Below are 23,727 nucleotides of genomic sequence, written 5' to 3'. Positions count from 1 at the left end.
AAAATTTTTTTAGATGAGGAGTTCAAACTATCAACACTAATAAAAGAGAAAAATGGTAATTGGTGTACGAGCTACCCTTTTCATTGGCTAATCAGGGCTATATGCAAATTAACTGCCAACTAAGATGGCAGTTAACTGCCAACAAGATGGCGGCAAATTTGCATATGTAGGCACAATGCAGGGAGGCGAAAGGGAAAGCAGGAAGAAGCCCCCTGCCACTGACAGTGATCGGAAACCCAGGGGGGAGCTAAGAGCTGGGGGGCAGGCCTTTGCCCTGCCCCCCAGCCATGATCAGAGAATCAGGTGCCTTTGCCGCCCTGGCCAGTGATAGCAGGAAGTAGGGGTGGAGCCAGCGATGGGAGCTGGGCACGGTCGAAGCTGGCAGCCCCAGGAGCTAGGGGTCCCTTGCCTGGGCCTAAAGCGGAGCCCACGATCGCGGGGCCGCTGCAGCTGCGGGTCCCCGCTGCCCGGGCCGGACGCCTCAGCCAGAGGCATCAGGCCTGGGCAAGGGGCCGATCCTGCGATTGGAGGGTGATGGGGGTCAACGCCTGAGGGCTCCCAGTATGTGAGAGGGGGCAGGCTGGGCTGAGGGACACTCCCCCCCCCACTCACCCAGTGCACGAATTTCATGCACCGGGCCCCTAGTGACTACATAATAGGGAAATAAATAATCATAATAACATGGTATCTTCATAAAATAAGCATTTTAGTTTTCTTCTATTGTCCTTTTTCCAAACATACATAATAGTAGATTAACTTTTATTTTCATTTGGTAAATAATTGTTATACTTCCTAACTGGATCTATACTGTTTTAACTTGGATTTAATGTATATAGTGATTTCCAAACAGCAGGACATAGTAATTAAATAATAATGCAAAATAAATGGCTGAATCAAATTACTTGGCCACATTGAGCTTTCTACAGAAGAATATTCGGTCACTTAAAGCTGCTATGCACTAAAACTAAACAGGGCCATAATAAACCAATTAGACACATGATGAAATCTGGAGGTATTCATACAGCGTTTAGCCGGCCACTTGAAGATTTGTCATTGTCTTTTTTTCTCTTTCATTTAGATTAGGGCCAAAATAAAATAATTAACAGGCAATAAGGCGATTAGCAGTGCTTGGTAAAAGAATATCTTTGGTACGAAAGATATCACCTAAGATAGCTTGACATAAATGGCCGGTTGCTCAGTGGTTAGAGTGTCAACCCATGGACCAAAGGGTCTCGGATTCAATTCTCCATCAGGATTCAATTCTCTGCCAAGGGCATGAACTTCGGTTGCAGTTTCAATCTCTGGCACCTGAGGTCGCTGCAACATGCAGGAAGCAACCAGTCAATATGAAAGAGACACATTGATGTCTCTCTCTCTCACTTTTTCTCTTTCTCACTTTCCCTTTCTCTCTCTCCCTCTTCCTCCCTTTCACTCTCTCAAAAAATCAATGAAAAAAATATCTGCAGGTGAGGATTACAACAACAGCAAAAAGTAAAAAAATACAGAGTCTACTACTTAAAACTATGGATTCATCTTTGTTTACACATCACATTTTTAAGGCATTTTAGTCATACTGTCATATTTGTACCAATTTATGCTCTAAGATAGGAACTAACAGACTGCTTGCTATGTAAATTGGTAAAATTTGACAGTGTGAAAAAAGAGCTTTAGAAATGTCACCTATTCTATCCAAAGAAATTATCAGAAATATAAATAATTTATGAACATCTTTTATGTGTTAATAATGATCAAAAGAAATGCCTATAAATGAGTAAATATTTACAAGTAAATTGTGGTATATAAATGACAGAATGCTATATTATTAAAACAATAGTTATTAACGACACGAAAAAGGCTTATTGTACAATATTAAGTGAGAAAAGTAGGATACCAAGTTGTATGTCCAAGCATGATATTAAATGTGTTAAAAAAGACACATGCACAGAAAAAAGTAGTAAATAAAAATGTTAGTAATTAATTTAACTTTTAGAAATTTGTTCCTCTTTTAATATTTTCCTGAAATTGTCAAGCGTCTTATAACAGGCAAATTATTTTTAAAATCAGAAAATAGAAAGAAATGCTTTAAAAATTTCTCCCACATAAAGTAAATAACCTTTTCTTAATGATTTAGAAGTCACTGTACAAATTTGTACAAATAATATTTACCTCCTCATCATCAGGTACTGGTTCATTTAAGGATGGTACCCAAGCAAGGATATTGCAGTCTCTGCTACCACTGTAAAGTTCCTGTAACACAGAAAACAAAGATGTGACTGTGAGTTAATTTAAAGCTGGTACTAATTTGAAACACTTTAACCACTCATATTCAATATAGTACTGGAAGTCTTAGCCAAGCAATCACATAAGAAGAAAAAATAAAAGGCATCCAAATTGGAAAGGACGAAGTAAAACTGGCCTAAAAACATGTCATTATTTGCAGATGACATGATACTGTAGAGAACCCTAAAGATTCCACACACACACACACACACACACACACACACACACACACACACAAAATACTGGAACTGATAAATTCAGCAAAGTAGTATGATACAATATAAATATCCAAAAATTGCTTGCATTTTTATATACCAATAATGAACTATCATAAAGGGAAGATATGAAAACAATCCCACTTATAATTGCACACAAAAAATAAAATACCTAGGAGTAAATTTAACCAAGGAGGTAAAAGATGTGTACTTGAAAAATTTTAAAACACTGAAGAAATGGAAAAAGACATAAATAAATGGGGGTATATACAGTGCTTTTGGATAGAAAGAATTAATACCATTAAAATGTTCATACTAACCAAAGCAATCTAAAGATTCAGTGCAATTCCTATCAAAATGCCAATGGCGATTTTCACAGAACTGGAACAAATAATCCAAAAATGTATATATAAAACAAAAGACCCCAAATAGCCTTAGCAATCTTGAGAAAGAAGAACAAAGGCGAGTTATCACACTACATGATATCAAACTCTACTAAAAGGCTATAATAATCAAAATAGCATGGTATTGGCCTAAAAACATATACATAGATCAATGGAACAGAATAGAGAGCCCAGAAATAAACTCATCCCTATATGGTCAATTAATATGTGATAAAGAATGTAAGAACATACAATGGGGTAAAGACAGTCCATTCAATAAAAGGTGCTGATAAAATTTAACATGAGAGAAAAAAAAAGAGAAACTAGACAGCCTTCTTACATCATACGCAAAAATAAACTCAAAATGGGTTAAAGAATTAAATGTCATTCCAGCAGTTTGGCTCAGTGGTTGAGTCAAGGAGTTCAAGGTTCGATGCCTGGTTGCGCACATGCCCAGGTTGTGGGCTCAATCCACATGGTGGGGCATACAGGAAGCAGCCAATCAATGATTTTCTCTCATCATTGATATTTCTATCTCTCTCTCCCTCTCCCTTCCTCTCTGAAATAAAAACATATTTTTAAAAAAGAATTAAATGTCAGACTCAAAACCATAAAATTCCTAGAAGAAAACATAGGAAGTTAAATCTCTAATATTTCTCGTAGTCATGTTTTTTCTGATATATCTCATTGGGCAAGAGAAACAAAGGAAAAAATAAACAAATGGGACTACATCAAACAAAAAAAGCTTTTGCACAGCAAAGGAAACCATCAAGAAAATAAAAAGACAACTTACTGAATGGGAGAAGATATTTGCCAATGATACATCCAATAAGGGGTTAATATCTAAAATTTATGAAGAACTCCTACAACTCACCAATAAAAAATCAAACAATCCAATTTAAAAATGGACAAAGAACCTGAATAGACACTTCTCCAAAGAGGACATACAGATGGCCAATAGACATATGAAAAGATGATTGACATCACTAATCATAAAAAATGCAAATTAAAACCACAATAAAATGTCACCTCACCCCTGTCAGAATAGCTACCATCAATAATCAAGTACTGGTGAGGATGTGGAAAAAAGGGAATCCTCGTGCACTGCTGGTGGGAATGCAAATTGGTGCAGCCCATACAATATGGAGGGTCCTCAAAAAATTAAAAATGGAACTGCCTTATGAACTAGCAATTAAATTTCTGGGTATATACCCGAAGAAACCCAAAACATGAATTCAAAAAAACATATGCACCTGTGTGTTCATTGCAGCATTATTTACTATAGCCAAGATATGGAATCAACCTCAGACCCATCAATAGACACATGGATAAAGTGGTGGTACATATATACTATGAAATGAAAAAGCTTCTGATTTGTGACAGCATAGAGAGATCTAGAGGGTATTAGGCTAATAAGTCAGAGAAAGACAAATACCATATGATTTCACTTATATGTGGAATCTAAATAACAAAATAAACAAATAAAATGGAAACAGACTCATAGATATAGAAACCAGACTGATGGTTGCCAGAGGGGAGGTGAATTGGAGAATTGGGGGGAAAGGTGGATAAATTAAGAAGTACAAATTGATCATGAGGATGTAAAATACAGCATAGGGAGTATAGTCAATAATATTGTAATAACTATGTACAGTGCCAGGCGGGAACTGGAAGTATTAGGAGGACCACTATGTAAAGTATATGATTATCTAACCACTATGCTGTACACCTGAAATTAATATAAAATAATACTGAATATAAACTATAATTGAAAAATTACAGCAAAAAATCAGGAAATTCACATTGATATATTACTATCAGCTAATACTTAGATCCCATTTAAGTTGCAACAATTGTCCCAAAAATGACCTTTAGAACAAAAGGGCCCAGTTTAAATAGCACATGCTGCCCTTAGTTGTCATATCTCTTTACTTTCCTTCAATCTGAACAGTTCTTCAGTCTCTGGCTTTCCTGACCACGACAATTTTAAAGATATACACCAGTTATTTTGTAGAAAGTCTCTCAAATTTTGTCTTACATTTCCTTATAACTAAATTCTGGTGATGCATCTTTGCCAGGAATATCACAGCACTGATGTCCCATAACTAGAATATTAACTTTGATCATTTGATTAAGGTAATGTATGCCAGGTTCTTTGAAGGTAAAAGTACTCATTTTGCCTTTTTAATTAATACTTTGTAGTGTGGTACTTTGAGATATGTAAATATTCTATTCTTCATCAGACTTTCAATTTATTAGTTTACTTATACCAGAATGGATTTGTGCATCCTTAATTTAATCAATGGGTTACAAACCATTATTATCTTTATTTATTTTCATGTTGGGTATATCTTGTTATATTTATGACTAGGGGCCCGGTGCACGAAATTCGTGCACTGGGTGTGTGTGTGTGTGTGTGGGGGGTGTCCCTCAGCCCAGCCTGCCCCCTCTCACATACTGGGAGCCCTCAGGCGTTGACCCCCATCACCCTCCAATCGCAGGATCGGCCCCTTGCCCAGGCCTGACGCCTCTGGCCTAGGCGTTCGGCCCGGGCAGCGGGGACCCGCAGCTGCAGCGGCCCCACAATCGTGGGCTTCGCTTTAGGCCCAGGCAAGGGACCCCTAGCTCCTGGGACTGCCAGCTTCGACCGTGCCCAGCTCCCATCGCTGGCTCCACCCCTGCTTCCTGCTATCACTGGCCAGGGCGGCAAAGGCGCCTGATTCTCCGATCATGGCTGGGGGGAAGGGCAAAGGCGGCCCTGGGGCCGCCTTTGCCCTGCCCCCCAGCTCTTAGCTCCCCCCTGGGTTTCTGATCACTGTCAGTGGCAGGGGGCTTCTTCCTGCTTTCCCTTTCGCCTCCCTGCATTGTGCCTACATATGCAAATTAACCGCCATCTTGTTGGCAGTTAACTGCCATCTCAGTTGGCAGTTAATTTGCATATAGCCCTGATTAGCCAATGAAAAGGGTAGCTCGTACGCCAATTACCATTTTTCTCTTTTATTAGTGTTGATAGAACTAGAGGCCTGGTGCACAAATTCATGCACAGGTGGGGTCCTTAGGCCTGGCTGGCGATTGGAGTCAATCGGGGCCAGCCAGGGGAAGGGACCACTGGAGGTTGGCTGTGGGAGCACACTGACCACCGGGGGCAGCTCCTGCGTTAAGCGTCTGCCCCCTGGTGGTCAGTGCGCATCATAGTGACCAGTCGTACAGTTGCATACGTTTTTATATATGTAGATTACTATAAGTATCAGTTTTGTTTTCAGACAGTGAGTTTTGTGTAACATTTAATTTGGAAAAGGTTTCTAATGCTAAATGGATGTAGAAGTGCAACTTTTTTTTTTTTATATATATTTCATTGACTTTTTACAGAGAGGAGGAAGGATAGAGAGTTAGAAACATCGATGAGAGAAAAACATCGATCAGCTGCCTCCTGCACACCCCCCACTGAGGATGTGTCCGCAATCAAGGTACATGCCCTTGACCAGAATTGAACCTGGGACCCTTCAGTCTGCAGGCCGACACTCTATCCACTGAGCCAAACTGGTTAGGACCTCTCTTTTACTTTTGAGATTTATAATTATCTTCCTTTCCCAGAAATCATAATTGATGAAATGGCGTAAGAGTTGGAAGCTTTCTGATATAGTGCAATGATTCAAATCTGAGGACATAGCATATAGAAATGGTATTTGTCAGGAGGCAACTGGCCCCAGGTTTCTGGCTGTCCCAGGCTTACCCCAACTATTCCAGGGATGGAGGGGAATTAATATTTTGGCACACTTTCAATCCATTCTAGGCACAACTGCTAGGAAGCTCTGATGTGTTGGAAACAATGATTTATAGTCAGAATACCTGGATTAAAATCTTGGCTGTGTCTCTGTCTCTGGACAAGAAAAGAGGTGCAATATTCTAATAATTTATTTGAATGAATAATCATTCTCTGTCAGTAACTACTTGCAAGTTTGAAACATGTCATGGCATCTCTCTGATGGCTTTAATTTCTTCTCCCAGAAGTAACACTAAAAATATTTAACTACGCCGAAACCGGTTTGGCTCAGTGGATAGAGCGTCAGCCTGCGGACTGAGAGGTCCCAGGTTCGATTCCGGTCAAGGGCATGTACCTGGGCATATCCCCAGTAGATGTGCAGGAGGCAGCTGATTGATGATTCTCTCTCATCGATGTTTCTAACTCTCTATCTCTCTCCCTTCCTCTCTGTAAAAAATCAATAAAATATATTTTAAAAAAATATTTAACTACTAGTACACCAGGACACTGATTAATCAGAAGAGATACTGGCCATAAGGTAGAAGCAGGTCCCTTTTAGTTTGTTGGGTTGAGGTGAGGTCTGGGAGATCCCAAGGGAGAGGGTGAAGCTAGAGGTCACTTAGGGATTTTGGTGCAACAACTATTTAACAGACAGTAGGACATGTATTTGAATATTTTAATAATGGGTATTGCCATAATGATGCATGCTGGCTGAAAAATCAGCCCTATATATCTTACAGCATAGTGTCAGGCACAAATTAATCAGTACTAATAAATGAGTAAGAGCTCCATTGGGTGGCACTTAAGTCACTCCTAGCTCTAATATTCCATAATTTTCATTCTATCAATATTTAACTTTCATGAGCCTCACTTTCCTCTTCTACAAAACAGGGTGAATACCAACACTCTTGCTATATTAGACTCATTTAAAGAAGTACATGAATGGACACATATGTAATACCCTTTGTAATACTTTAAGCAATAAATAAAAAAAATAAAAAAAAGAAGTACATGAAGTAATTTCTGTAAATGTTCTCTGAAAAATCAATCCACTCCATGGGAGAGATGAAAGAGAAAGGTCACGATGTTAAACTAACAGTTATAGATATGTATTTAAGAAATTATGTAAGTTGCATTAACTCAAAAGCAAACTTATTAGCTATTGGCAGAAAATAAGAAATAAACAAAATTTGACACAGACTCATACATACATAAATCAAGATACACAAACTGTATTTTAAGATTAGACACATATATTCTATTTTCCCAAAAATATTGTTTGCAAGAATTTATTTTAATTTGCCCGAGGTTTTCTAAATAAATGGAGCCCATATGCAAAAGAAAGAATTTATCTCAATGAAGCTGTTGAGTATTATATATTGATTCATATATATATCCTATGCCACCTAAAAATATATCCTATGCCACCTAAAAATATATTCTATATTAGCCTTTATTAATGAACCCTAACTCAAATGTGAATTAAAAATATAATTCCTCATAATTAAATTATAATTTATTCTGATACACACACACACACACACACACACACACACACACACACACACATATACATTTTATATACAACGAGTCTGGCAAACTAACTACCTGAATATTTTAAATTCCCATTGGTATCATTCTTACCTGGAAATTAGACTGAAATACACAGCAGTCAACACTTTTATAATGTCCCTTAAGCATAGTTATCTGTTCTCCTGAGTAAATTGTATAAACAGCAATGGTGCTACCATATGGTACAAAAACAAATTCTGAACTACAGCCACAGGAGACGGCGAATTTCAATCCTTTCCTACTGTCATTATAAACTTTTCCGTAATTCACCTGTGGGATGTAAAATCATAAAGTTACTTCTTAAATCTGAATTAAAAAGATAAAGACTAGAAATATTTACTTGAAATATTAGAATATACTATAAAAGGGTTCTTTCATATCTAAAGAAAATGACCAATGCCCTAATATAAATAAGGGCCAATGACATAAATGTACATTTCAAAGAAGGAAATACAAATAATAAAAAACCCCACAAAAAAAAAATGTTCACATTTCAACCTTGATAGAAATAAAAAGACAATTAAGGCATCCTTAAAGAATAATTCTCACCCTAGCCGGTTTGGCTCAGTGGATAGAGCATCATCAGACTGTGGACTGAAGGGTCCTGGGTTTGATTCCGGTCAAGGGTATGTACCTTGGTTGCAGGATCCCGGCCCTGGTCGGGAGCATGTGGGAGGCAACCAACCGATATGTCTCTCTCATGTTGGTGTTTCTCTCTCCCTCTCCCTCTCCCTTCCACTCTCTCTAAAAACCAGTGGGGAAAAAATATCCTTGTGTGAGGATTAAAAAAAAGAAGAAGAAAAAGAGTTCTCAACAATTTAGGAAACATTTTAAGAAACCATAAGACACTCAATATGGGTATAAGGGAGGTAAACATGGAGGCACTTAATTTGGGCATTCCTTCTAAAGGCCAAATGGTTTATTATGCAACAAAAATACAAAGATACTGTACTTGGTGGGAAATAACTTTTTATTTTAAAACATTTTAAATTATGATAAAATATATATAACATAAAATTTGCAGTCTTAATCATATTTAAGTGTGCAGTTCATTGACATTAAGCACATTAACAACTGTACAACCATCACCACCATCAGTGTTCACAAGTCTTTTCATTTTACAAAACTGAAACTCTGTACCCATTAAACAACAAAGATATTCTTATTCCTTAACCTAGTAACTACTCCTAGGAATTTATCTTAGGGAAATAATTAAACAGCAGAAAGCTGTGTGCCAAGAGGAATTCAATGCAGCATTAATTCAAATGGCAAAATAACTGAGATTATATGTAAATTTCTAGTAATGTTACATAAATTCTATAGTTTATATAGCAATTAAAAATGATAATTATGAAAATTATGCAGAAAATAGAAATGCAGAATTCTCGGCCCTATCCCAATCCTACTGAACTAGAATCTTTATTTTAACAAGATCCCTATGTGATTTGCTACAGAATAGATGGACCCAGAGGATATTATGGTAAGTGAAATAAGTCAGAGAAAGACAAATATCATGTGATTTCATCTAAAGAACAATATGAATGAACAAACAGAAAGGATATATGCACCCCTATGTTCATAGCAGCACAATTTACAATAGCTAAGATTTTGAAACAGCCTAAGTGCCCATCAGCAAATGAGCAGATTAGAAAACTGTGGTACATCTATACCATGGAATACTACGCTGCTATGAAAAAGGAGGAATTCTTACCATTTGCAGCAGCATGGATGGAACTGGAGAGCATTATGCTAAGTGAAATAAGCCAGTTAGAGAAAGATAAATATCACATGATCTCACTCATTTGTGGAATATAAGGAACAACATAAACTGATGAACAAAAATAGAACCAGAGTCACAGAAGCATCAAACTAGCTGTTCAACCTATGAGGGAAGGTTGGGGGGTGAGGGGGTAAGAGATCAACCAAAGGACTTGTATGCGTGCATATGGACATAAACAATATTATGGTTGTGGGGGGGGTGAGGGCATGTGCTGGGGGTTGGGGTGGCCAGGGAGAGGTCAATGGGGGTGGAAAAGGAGACTTATGTAATACATTAAATAATAAATAATTAAAAACAAGAAGCTGTGACTCAGAGTTAAGAAATAGAGTTAGACAAGAAACAGAGTTAAATCTACAGGGGAAAAAAAAATCAAGTGGTGTATGACACAGATCCATTTCTTTAATTTATATTCAAAAGGTGGAAGTTTTTAAAATTTCTTACTAGTGTGTTTTCTCCATTGGAACTATTCCAGAGCCTCATTCGATTATCAGTACCAATAGTCAGCAGGTGAAGCCCATCACTTGTAAAACATAAGCCATTAACTTTCCCATTATGAGCAGTGTTTGCTGCAATGAAAAATACAATTCAGTTTATCTGTTCTTGTATTCAGCACATATTTAACACCTGATGACCTACTTATTTAAACACATTAAAGGACAACTATCTGAACTACTTAAAATACATCAGTTGATTATATTTAACATTCATCATCCCTCTGATTATTTGAATATGGTAAGCTATAAAAATTAGAACCATAAAAATAGAGGAAAACTAAAAAGTCAAATGGAAAAAAATCTTGCCAAATATATTTGTCTTCAAAGAGTAAGCTGTGTGCCCAGCTGCCTTGGCTCAATGGTTGAGTGTCGACCTATGAACCAGGAGGTCACAGCTTGATTCTTGGTCCAGGCACATGCCTGGGTTACAGGCTCAATCCCTAGTAGGGGCCGTAAAGGAGGCAGCTGATCAATGATTCTCTCTCATCATTGATGTTTCTATCTCTCTCTCCCCTTCTCTGCCTTTCTGAAATTAATTTAAAAAATACATATAAAAGGTATTTAAGCTGTCCTATAAAACTCAAATACATAGTTTAACACAAAAAATTTAAATTAAACACCTTTCAAAATTCTTATATACTATTTCCATTTTTAATCTAAAAATCATCCCAAGGACTATTAAAAATCATTAATACTAATATTTCCTATTTAAAAAACTTTAACAGAAGATAACTATTCTAATCTCACAATCAAAATTTATATTACTTTCAAAATAAATAACTTTGAGAAAGCATCATTCTCAATAGCCTGATTAATTTAAGTAAACAGATTATGAAAACAATTAAAGATTTTATATATTTCATCCTAATGATTTCTGGTCCAGAATTAATTCTGAATCAGAATTTTAACCTACACAAAAATGAAATTCTATTGTAAAAATACAATTGAGGTACTTTATCACCTGGATTGCAGCTGACACATTTAACACAACTTGCAAATTTTGTTTTGACATAATGGCCATTAACTATTACTACTACTTTAATTTATTAGAACTTCCTAAGTGGCACTGAATTTGTATTAGTTAGTGTAATTGGAAAGAAAAAAAAAGGTAACAAATTAATCCAGAAAAGTTTCTACACTTGAAAATTCAGGGACGGATGAAATGCCATACTAACTTGTACTTTGAAGAAAGACAGCAATAATTTATTTTAATTAAGAAATTGATTTAATATGAATGCCTTTTTTAAAAAAATCACAAAATTTCCCATTTGTCAATATACATTTAGTATTGGTTATATTCAAAATTTCCAATATAAGAATGCTATCATTGTTATAGTTCATATCAGTGTGTTCTTCATTACCTGATTCAACCGCTTGTGACTTTTGCCCATTATGCTGATCAAGAGTAATCAGACATCCTGATGCTTTCCGAACATCCCATAATTTTACTCTACTGTCAGCACTGAGAAGAGATAAATGTTACAGTGACATCCATAACTAGAATAGTGACTGTACTCTTCACCTACCTTTCCAGTATTATGGCACATGGAGGTCTTAGCCTATTTGTACATTTGGGTTATTATACTTTTGCCTTATTAGCAAACATTCAATAGTCAATAGGAGCACAAAGAAGTAAAAAATAAGAAAAAAAAGATAAACCTTTTTAGATCACAAGGACAGAATTCTGCTGCTTTTCATTTTATTTTATTTTTTAATTTTCTTTATTTCTTCTTTTCTAAAGACAGGAACATCTTTCTTCTCAAGGACTAGATAAGGTTTAGAGCTTGTTGCTTAAGCAAGTTTGTCACTACAGTCTTACTATTGTTTATTATTCAAACTAGAAGCGCGGTGCACAATAATTTGTGCACTGGCGGTAGGGGGGTTCCTCAGCCCAACCTGTGCCCTCTCACAGTCTGGGACCCCTCGGGAGATAACCACCTGCTGGCTTAGGCCAGCTCCCCTGGTGGCAGATGACACGCCCAATTCCGCAGTGTCTGCTCCGTCTCCCCCGGTCACAGATGGCAGGTCCGGATCCCGCACTGGGTTGGGCAGCCAGTCAGATCCTGCTGCCACCCGCCCCGCCCACACCGCCCACCCCGCCCCACACACGGCAGGGCCGGATCCTGCGCTGGGGCTGGCGGAGGTGGGCGGCACAGTGGGATCTGCTTGCAGTATGCAAATTAGCTGCCATCTTTGTTGGTGGTTAATTTGCATATCATGCTGATTAGCCAATGGGAGGCATAGCGAAGGTATGGTCAATTACCATGTTTGTCTATTATTAGATAGGATGTTGTCTAGATAATCAAGCAGTTAACTAATTTCACTTTGCTTAAGAATTCATTTGGCATGAATTTGGAGGGCTTTTAATTTAATTAATTAATTTATTGATTTTAAATAAATTTTAATGATTTCAGAGAGGAAGGGAGGGGAGAGAGATAGAAACATCAATGATGAGAGAGAATCATTGATCAGCTGCCTCTTGAATGCCCCCTACAGGGGATCATGCTCGCATTCCAGGCATGTGCCCTTGACCAGAATTGAACTTGGGACCCTTCAGTCTGTAGGCCGGTGCTCTATCCACTGAGCCAAACCAGCTAGGGCTGGGCTTTTAATTTTATATGATAAAAATAAGAATAAAGTGAATAATAAGACCAAAATATTGTTATTTGGTTTCCTGTATCAAATTAACCTTTGCCCAATATACAAGAACTAAATTTAATGTCTTCTAGAAATTAGATATTTATTTTCATTTTATTTCAAGGAAGAGAAAAGGAAGGCAAAACCATGGTTTATTAATTTCAGCTTCTAAACTACTCCTAAAGAAAATATTTACTCCAGCCCATCTGCTCAGTGGTTAGAGCATCTGCCTGCAGGCAGAAGGGTCTCAGGTTCAATTCCTGGTCAACGGCATGTACCTTGATTGCAAGTTCCCCATCCCGTGTAAAGGCATGTGGGAGGCAACCAATCGATGTGTTCAGCTCACATCAATGTTTCTCTCTCTTTCTCTACCCCTCTTCCCTCCCTTCCACTATCTCTAGAAATCAATGGGGGGGAAAAAGATATATATACATTTATTAATCAGTTCAACACCTACTTTCAGTCCTCATAAAGACTTCAACAATATTCCATTGGGTTTATCCAGGCCCATTGCATTGCATTTTATAAATCTGTGATTCATTTCACAGATCACTATCAAACCTAGCCAATCAAAAGAGTCAGGAAAAACCTAGTTTTCCATTCTCAAGTTGGTTTTATGTTTTTCTAGCTGGGGAAAACGTATGCAATGAGATGAGTAAGAGGATTTAAGTCTCTTCTGAAACAGATTAGATTTAGAGGTATCTGACATGGATTACTAAATCCATTCTGGTACTGATTCAAAATCCGAGGGTACTCTGAGAACTGATTGTCTCTTAGCCTCCCTGTTATTTGAGGAAAACCCTAGCATGGACCCACAACCAGCACCTAGCTCCTCACCTTAACACCTCTTTAGCCACCCTCTTAAGCATTCAACTTCAGAAATTGGAAATTTCAACATCACATTCTGTAAACTAGTAACAAATAGTGTTTTGGGACTAATCTGTGACAGAGAGGGGGGGCTAGCAGCTTTATAAAAATCCAGATACATATCTTTATAAAAATTATCTGAATAGCTTTTGTAATAATTATTCTGCAAAAGTTTTACTAAAATGTCTATATCAAAATCTTTGACAACTATTTCCTATCCCTTCAGTTTTTTAATTTTCTTACTCTGACATACATGCTTCTATCTCATTAGGTCTCTGATCCACTCCAATAAGCTTTTCTGTGATTTTATTTCCTTCCTTATACCCATGACTTTCACATTTTTTTCACACAATTGTTAAGTCTGTGTCATTTAATGTTTTGATTTCTGTGGCTTAGTAGATCTGTGATCTACACCTTCAACTACGCACACAACACTGCCCACCCCGCATTCATATATGGCCCAAACCAGACTTCTAGCCCCAATTGTTAAAACTGTTAATCTAAATCTTTATTACTTTCCCTTAAAATTGCATCCCCATTCCAGTATTTTCAATGGATGACATGAAGTTCTACTCCACTAAAAAACCATAGAGGCCACTGGGCTCGCATTTCTTGAGCTCTCTGCAAAGTCACAAATTTAACTGTATTCCTCCTTCTATTTAGTCTCATAATGCCCTTCATGCGTCAAATAAGTGTCCTCCTTATACCTGGAACCTTGATACAACCCTCTTGAATCTGTTTAAGGTCTTGATGTAACAACCTTCCCTCCATTTCTTCACCAATTCCTCTCGACTGGTACTTTCTCTCAGCATTTAAATACAAAAGAGTCGCCCTAACCGGTTTGGCTCAGTGGATAGAGTGTCGGCCTGAGGACTGAAGGGTCCCGGGTTCGATTCCAGTCAAGGGCATGTACCATGGTTGCGGGCACATCCCCAGGAGGGGGTGTGCAGGAGGCAGCTGATCGATGTTTCTCTCTCATCGATGTTTCTAACTCTCTATCCTCCCTCTCCCTTCCTCTCTGTAAAAAAATCAATCAATCAATAAATACATAAGAGTCTTCCCTCCAAGAAAAAAAACCCCCCAAATGCCTTGGTCCTCTCAAGAGTTAAGTACTTCTGCTCTCTTTTCCCATATTACATCTCTCAGAGACTTAACTCTATGAAAACATTTTTCAGGATGTTGTGTAATTGCTGATTTTTCTGACTACTCCTCATTAGACTGTTAGCTTCTTGAAGGGAATATACCTTAGTTAACTCTATGTCCCTAGCACAACGCTTGGCATATGGTAGACAGTCTTTAAATATTAGTAAATTGAGTAAATGAATGGATGGATGTGTTGAATCAGATTCAAAATAATTCTGGATTAAAAAAATGAATAAAAATGCTATTTTTACATTAACAGTGCTACTACTTTTATATGCAAAAATGACATAACTTAGTTGTTTTCCTATTTTTCCAGTAGTACTAGATTTGCACTGCTACACTGATTCTTTTGTGTTCTCTTATTTTAAAGGTGAGCACCTTCAAAAACGGATAGATAGGATAGCTTTTATGCAAAGGAAGATTTCTTTCAGTGATACAAATTAATATCTGTAACTCTATGATTTTACTTTTAAGGACCTAATTACTAAACAAACACACATCTTACATAGATAGTCTTCTAGAAATGCTTATTAATTATTAACTTCAAAACCAAATAATCTGCAATTTACCTTGCAGTTGCCAAGATATAATCATAACGTGGTGACCAGGAAACTGCCAAAATTTCTTGTCTGTGACCTGCAAATACAAACTATATGAAAATACTTAAAAAGTATTTGAAAATCAAAAGATACAGTGCAATAAATTTTGATTCTGAAGAAAGTGAAGACTGCCCTGACCAGTTTGGCTCAGTGGCTAGAGCATTGGCCTGTGGACTGAAGAGTCCCAGATTCGATTCTTGGTTGCGGGCACACCTCCAGTAGGGGGTGTGCAGGAGGCAGCTGATCGATGTTTCTCTTTCATAGATGTTTCTAACTCTCTATCCCTCTCCCTTCCTCTCTGTAAAAAATCAATAAGCTATATTTAAAAAAAAAAGAAAGTGAAGACTAAGTATTAAAGATAAACTGATATAATCATTTTTTCACTTTTATAATAATTATTTAAATATAGGGTGTTCCAAAATATGTATACATACACTTTGAGTAATTATAAAGGCAGCATTTATTAAAATATATTTCATTTTTAAAATTGAGCTATAAGCTGTTACAGTGCATAGACATTTTTGGGGGGACGATCTGTATTAATATGAAGTCTATGGGCCATTTCTTACATATGGTATTTTATTTAAAAAGGCCTGATTTTGCTTTGGAAAGAACAGGCAGAGCAAGTGAGTCTTCCTTTTTAAATACAGGTGTTGGCCTACAACTCAATTTATCATTGGTGATATAGCTCAAGCTCACTTATTAATCTCTATAGTAAGAACCACTAAACAAACCAAAAATAAACATTCTAAACAATAAAAATGTTTCTAGCTTCTCAGAAAGTTATGACAGAAAAAATTATTTTTAATTCATGATTATAAAAAAACATTTGTATAAAAGTTTTTTCCAGAAAACAGAAGTGATAAGTTCATAGGATAAGTGATTTTCGCATTTTAATGCATTTTTACCTAACTGAACTATTCAAATCAGTTATTTTAATCTACCTCGCTTATATTAAAAAGAAATTCATAATATAAAACAAATGTTATTTCACCAAGTTTTTCTTACATATTTATTATGTTTCTCAGAGATGAATAAAGATGTATATTTCTGAATTACACCCCATATTTTCATTGTTTAGAATTAGATGATCTAAAGCTGATTTTTAAAAGTAGCAAAAATAATTTCATATACCTTTACCAAAGTATTATTTCAGTATCTTTTTCTAACATATTTTTACTGAGGAATAAAAAAAGCACCTAAATTTTAAGAACCTTTACTCAGCCAGAACAATATTAGACTATGTTCATGAGAGAAATGTACTCATGTAAGTTTCACAACTAGTTTATTTTTCCACAGGTAGGAACAGCACAAGGTTTTGAGTTAGACCTTCCATAACCTTTGAGCTCCCCTATGGCCATTGTTCATATAAATGTCTCTTCAATAGTTCAGTTTTATAAGAATAATGCACAGAAGGATCTTTATTTCCCTGTTGACTTTTAACAACTAGCACAAAATACATCAGTCATGTCACTTACAAAGAATACATTGTTAGTAATGTTTCTTTTTATTGAATGGTTTACTCAGAGTAGTTGTTACAAATAAAAAATACCCTGTAGAATGTGGCAACAGGATCCAGACTTTAAGTCACAAAGTTGTACTTTGGGCGCTCTAGTACCAACTGTAAAACAAAAACAGAAATGGTTTAAGATAATTTTATTATAAATCATCATCAAAAGGAAGAAACTACCACTATGAATTATGACATTTTCACTACATCCATACAGAAATATGAAAATGTTAAAAGATATACTTCAAATAATTTCTAATGTTTATAATTAGAAAACTTATTTTAATGGTAGTTATATTTTAGTACTAAGACAATTTTATTATTGCATTATTATTTAACATTTAACATAGAAATAATTATTTTTGTTCACAGGAAATTGCAAAGATAGTACAGAGAGGCCCTGTGTACACTTCAATCAGGTTCCCCCAATGGTTATATTTTAGGTAACTAGAGTATAATATCAAATCCAGGAAATCTGTACTGGTACAATGTGGTATATAATTCTATACTATTTTATCACCTCAAATTATTTTAAAAGCTCAGTTTTTCTGTGATAATGAAGTATTTCCAATCGCTAGTAATATATTCCAGGAACTCTGGACACAGATTGAGTGGACCTCAAAGACAATTTGATGCCCATCTCTTCTCTTTAGGTGAAGTAGCTAACTCATGTCCGGAGATTCATGTAGTGCCAGAGAATAATTAAATCCCGGGGAACTGACCTGATAATAGAAAAACAATTTTTCTTCCACATACATGGAAATTGTTGTTGCAGGTACTTCCATAAAAATGGATGTTTAATTTGAATCACACAATTTTAGAGAAAAGGAAATAATTTCCTTATTTTATTGTGTTAATTGAAAAAGTTGCCAAATTTTGTTCATGTAAAATCTTTAAAACTTAGTGGTATAAAAGCGATTCTTTGGGAACAGAAAGGTGTCTTCTTAATTAACCTTTGAATCCTACCCACTAGCACAGTGCCTGACTTGCACAATATCTGTTAAGCTGAATATGAAGAGTAGCATACACCTGTCTTTTAGGTTTTTTTTTTTTCTTTAAAGAATTGTGATCTCCATCTGAGTTAAAATGTCTATGTCAAAACTAACTAGAAATGAAAACAGAGACAGTTTTCAAAATGTTACAAAACAAAAGAGTAAATGTACAAACCTGCTACCAAGCAGTGCTGCGTGGCAACTGGAGACATATGATGACTATAAACTGTTTCTTCAAAATTAAATATATCTGCAGTCTGATAATCAAAAGACATTTTAAAAGTGTATTCTAATTACAGTCACAAAAGCAACAAATCCCTTATTTACCTATTTTCACATTACTAGCAATTTTTAAACTGACTTAGTAATTTATCTAACTTAAATATGTCATGTTAATACCCTCAAAAACCTGATACTTTTAAATCCTGTTATTTGTAACACTTTTTTCCCTTTTGTGAGAAATAGCTTTTCTCTAACAAATCCCAGAGATTAAGATTAAAGAGCCTGGCTGATCATCTTTCTCTTTTCCATCCTGGGACTTCAGCATCTACACAGATGATCTAACCAGCACTCTGCTTCTCACTTCCATGCAACCGTGGCTACCACACTCAGGACACTCTTATCACCTAGAACTGCTCCTCCTTTAAAATCATGCATTTCAGCCCAGCCAGTGTTGCTCAGTGGTTAAGCATTGACCCATGAACTGAGAGGTTGCCAGTTCGATTCCTGGTTAGGGCACATGCCCAGGTTTCGGCTAGATCCCCTGCTGCTTAGGTATGTTGAACACCTTTTCATGTGTATATCCCTAAGCAACAGGGAAATGCAAACCAAGACCACAATGAGGTACCACCTCATACCTTTTAGATAAAATAAACTATTATCAAAAACAAGAAGTAACAATGTTGGCAAGGATGTGGAGAAAAGAGAACCCTTGTCCACTCTTGGTGCAGCCATTATGGAAAACAGTATGGAAATTCCTCAAAAAGTTAAAAATAGATCTACCATATGATCTGGCAATTCCACTCCTGGATATTCATCCAAAGAAAACAAAAACACTAATTTGAAAAGATATATGCACCCCATGTGCATTGCAGCTTTATTTAATAGACATATAGAAATATTATTCCGCCACAAGAAAGAAGGAAATCCTGACATTTGTGAAAGATAGATGGACCTTGGGGGCGTTATGCTAAGTGAAATAAGTCAGAGTGAAACAAATACCAGTTGATTTCTCTTATATGTGGAACCTAAGAAAGCCAAACCAATAGAAACAGAATAAAATAGTGGTTACCAGGGGTTAGGAAGTGGGAAAAATGGGAAGATGTTGGTCATAGGGTATAAATTTCCAGTTATAAGACAAGCAAGAGAAGGAAAAAGTTGCCTAGGGAAGGGGACTTGAGACAGGGAGTACAACACAGTCAAGATAAGCTCAGAAGGCAAAACGAGATCAATTTAGTGGCAGCAAATCATTTATGGGAAAAGAGGTAGAAGCTAAGTTTGGGAGAGTAGGGGTGAGGTTATTGAAAACTTAGAATGTCAGGCTGAATTTAAACAATGGGAGACAGTAGTGGGTTTGGGTGAAGACAGGATGACTGTTTTATAATAAGACTAGAGGCCCAGCGCACGAAATTGTGTGTGGTTAGGGTCCCTAGGCCTAGCCTGTGATCAGGGCCATGTTCTGCCCGTTCGCGAGTCCCCAGTTCCACCCCCACTGATCGGTTAGAGCCTGAGGGCTGGGGGGAGGGACCAAGAGGTCTGCCTTCCGCCTGCTTGCCAGTCGCCATTGCCACTGATTGATGGGAGTCTGGCTGCCCTGATTAGGGTGTTGGGGGCAATCCGGCCCAATCAGGCCGGTCTGCTGGCCACAATGGGTGTCATAGTGACCAGTCATTAGATTGTTATGGTCATGACGGCGTTACAGTCTCTGGCTTTTTATACAGATTAATTCTGAGGTAGAACTTACCATGGAAAATGTGGGAAGAAAAATGCAGGGAAACCATTTAGCAGTTTTTAGTAGTAGTCTAGATATACGATAATGGTGAGAGAAAGAGAAATATGAGAATTAGAAGAAAGATTGCTAAGATTTGAGGACTAAATGGAAGTGAGGAGTGATCAATTTGTAACACGTTAAATTTGAGCAGAGGTTCTGTAGAGAGGTAGAGAAATATGGGACTAGAGCGTAGGGAAAAGATTAACACTAGAAATATAAATTTGACCAAATATCGTGAAAACTATTACCTATTGTTGACCTTTACTAAGCTATAATATTAACAATTTTCTTTTCCTTTATGTTTTTAGGTCAATAGGAGATGAGTTCAATTTCCTTCTTTTTACCATAAGACCATAGTAGTTTCAAATAATAAAGATAATAGCTAATGGCTTTTGAGCACTTACTATATGCTAGGCACTGATCTAGTTTCTTTACAATATTGACCTATTTAATCTTAATGACCATTCTATAAGGAACAATCATTGTCCACATTTACAGATGAAACTGCAACACAGATAGCTTCAGATACCTGCCCAATGTTACACATCGTCACCAAAGTATGACCTCAAATAACCTAACTTTCCTTAATCATTATAGTGCTTTCACATCTATTACATGACCTCTTAGCAAATAATCACACCAAAAAGATTTAGAATTAAATTCCTCATCATCCTACAGAGCCATTTGGAAAGGTTTTAATATACTTACTTGTAATGTGTTTGTATCCCATACTTTCAGAGTTTTATCAAATGAGCTTGAGGTGAACATGCCAGTGTCATGAGGATACCACTGTACAGTCTCCACACTATATTTGTGAACATCAGGATGATATCTACAAAACAGCAACCAAAATTTAGAGGTAACTGACTTATGTGAGTTTGAGCTGATACTATATTAACAAAGAGTAGTCTCAGGAAGGATGATATGAATGGCCAAATCTAGGTCACATGACTGTCCTAGCTGTCCAGGGAAAGAGAATGTACAGGCATCTCTAGTTTTAGGCTTCCCTAGTGTGATATGGAGCCTGCTTCCTACTAAAGCTCTTCAAGTGAGAGGCCTCTTATTCCAGTACTGTCGCCTGGAGGGATCAGCCAGTTACACTGGACCTGTTCACGGAGGGGACAGTGATTTTTCCTTACTGAAAGAGATACCTATTCTAGCTTTGGATTTGCTGTTCCCACTATCATTTTATCAGCACTATCATTCTTAGAATTGATGAATTCCTCACATACTTCCAGGATACCCTGCACGATATTATCTCTGATGAAGGAACTTACTCTATGGCAAAAAATGCAACTGCGATGCCCATGGGATTAACCACTCTTATGTAACCCATCACCCATAGAAGCATGGTCAGGTGATGACTCGGTTATGATATCAGCTACAATACACCCTGTGAGGGTGAAGTGTAGTCCTAAAAGATGCAGTATAAGCTCTGAGCAAGTGCTCAACACAGTATACGTGTCACTTTACTGAATCTTAATTCAAACAAGCTGGCTGTTAAGAAACATAAGGTAATGGAGGGACATTTGAACACCTACTGAATATTTAATATAAAAAAGTATTGTGTGAGATAATGATACTGTGGTTATGATGATAAAGTCTTTATCTTCTAGAGATATAAATAATTATGAATAAAATTATATGATTCTGGATTTGCTTCAAAACAATTCTCAGAGTGTGTGGGTAGAGATGAAACAAGATTAGTTATAATTGATAGTAGTTAAGCTAGGTGATGGGTATGCAGCTCATTATATTACTCTACTTTTGTATATGTTAGAAATTTTCGTAAGATAAAAGTTAACAGAAGACAACTGCAACTGGGTGAAGATAGGACCAGCATGAGTTCCGATTCCTTAACGTGAAGGTTTGGATCACAATACCAGCTTAAGGACCTTGAACATTTGTGTGCTACCTGAAGAATGAGAACATAAAGAAGGAAAGTCTTAAGTGCCAGTTCTGGCCTTGAGATAGTTACAAAAATAAAAGGAATATAGTGCCTATCCATATTTTCTTTCTTTCTATGTCATATGTAGATATACTTATATATACTGCATTAATTTAATTTCCCTTCTTTCCTCTCTCTTAACTCCACTAATTTATATAGGTTAACTATACAATTGAGCCCAGAGATTGCATATTATTGATACAACATCATGTAAAACTAGTGGGAAAATGGACATTATCTTGAACTGGAGTTGAACGTGGTAACTAATTAGACTTAGGGTCATCACCCTTTGGGGAAGAGGATGATACATTTTGGTCATATAGTGAATACGTGCATTAGGTTAGGCTGTAACTTTTGTCCCTTCCCCAGTCCCCCAAAAAAGGAAGGGTAAAGCATGGGAAGAAAGGTGTATATGGATGTTAAACAGCCAAATGGGTGGATTGTAATGGACATGTGCTCTTTTCTTGGCTACTGAGTATGAGTATGCAAAATCCACCTGTTTTGGGGAAATCCCCTTTGTTTTATTGAAAGGCAGGACCCTGCCTCTTATTACAGAAAACAAGGGACTCCATTCTCTTTTCCTTCCCCTTGGCAGTAAGGGTATGGGCATGTGTCCTGAACTTCATCAATCCTGACTGGGACTCTAAAACTCTAGCCAGTAATAAATACAAACCCCAGGGATAGTTAGCAATTATTCATAGCTGTGGAGTTTAGACTCTGTGTTGGTGACATGCAGCAGAAACTAAATTGTTCCTGTGGAATAAATAACCTTGATGGTGTTCCCTATCCTAGTTTCTCTTGCTTTTGCTCATTTTCTACATTTAGTTCTTCCAACTTCCTGCCAGTTATGTGAGAAACTAATTATCTTTCCAATAAATTTCTTTTTTAACCAATATTCCAATAAATTTCTTTTTTAACCAATATTCCAACAAATTTCTGCTTAAGAAAAGCAGAATTAAGTTCTATTTACTCCTAAGAATCTTGATCTACAAAGAGATATTCCAGTTTTAAACAAAATAAATTTTTAATGTGGTGATCACAAATAAAAGCTAATTTATATTTTAAATTGAAAATGTTTTCAATTTTAAATAGGACAAAATATTATATTATTCCCTTACTATGTTTGATCTGTTATTCTCATTCACATTTAATAAGAATTTTCGTAGAAGAAAAAAGCCTTTTTGGTGCTCAAGAACAAATACATTAAGTAAAGCCAAAATAAATATCAGGAAACCATCTAAGCCACATTAACTCAACAACAATTTTTACTGAAATTATTTTTTAAAGTTAGTTTATAAAGTCTTTGGATATAAATATGCTACTTTAACTCATTTTGTAAAGATGCTTACTATAAGCCTATGTTATACTTTAAAAGACAGAGTGAATCCAAAGTAAAGCAAAAGGCTGATCCACTAAACATTTACTTGACTTTACACACCAGAAAAGCAGATCATAGTCTTCATGGAATAACATAATATGATATATATACATACACACACACACACACACACACACACACACTACTTTGCTATATAACAAATTAAACAATGTTAA

General features: G+C 36.5%; 1 protein-coding gene across 5 annotated transcripts in view; it reads right to left on the bottom strand.

Moving 5' to 3' along the window:
* ERCC8 (ERCC excision repair 8, CSA ubiquitin ligase complex subunit) overlaps nt 1–23,727 on the bottom strand; it is a 44,431-nt gene that overhangs the window by 8,322 nt on the left and 12,382 nt on the right. For 3 of the 5 annotated variants that reach the window (XM_059694568.1, XM_059694570.1, XM_059694569.1), the window contains 7 exons: nt 20,934–21,057; nt 17,286–17,354; nt 15,704–15,770; nt 11,849–11,949; nt 10,435–10,559; nt 8,286–8,483; nt 2,167–2,247 (listed from right to left, as the gene is read on the bottom strand). In XM_059694568.1, coding sequence (XP_059550551.1) covers nt 2,167–2,247; nt 8,286–8,483; nt 10,435–10,559; nt 11,849–11,949; nt 15,704–15,770; nt 17,286–17,354; nt 20,934–20,955 — 663 coding nt within the window. In that variant the 5' untranslated portion in view covers nt 20,956–21,057. Of the gene's footprint in view, nt 1–2,166; nt 2,248–8,285; nt 8,484–10,434; nt 10,560–11,848; nt 11,950–15,703; nt 15,771–17,211; nt 17,355–18,410; nt 18,493–20,933; nt 21,058–23,727 lie in introns of those variants that run through there. The other 2 variants (XM_059694567.1, XM_059694571.1) reach the window with 2 other exon arrangements.

This window comes from Myotis daubentonii, chromosome 4, assembly GCF_963259705.1.
Source record: "Myotis daubentonii chromosome 4, mMyoDau2.1, whole genome shotgun sequence".
NCBI lineage: Eukaryota > Metazoa > Chordata > Mammalia > Chiroptera > Vespertilionidae > Myotis > Myotis daubentonii.
Note: the sequence above shows the minus strand (reverse complement) of the source record. Positions and strands in the feature narration are given on the sequence as shown.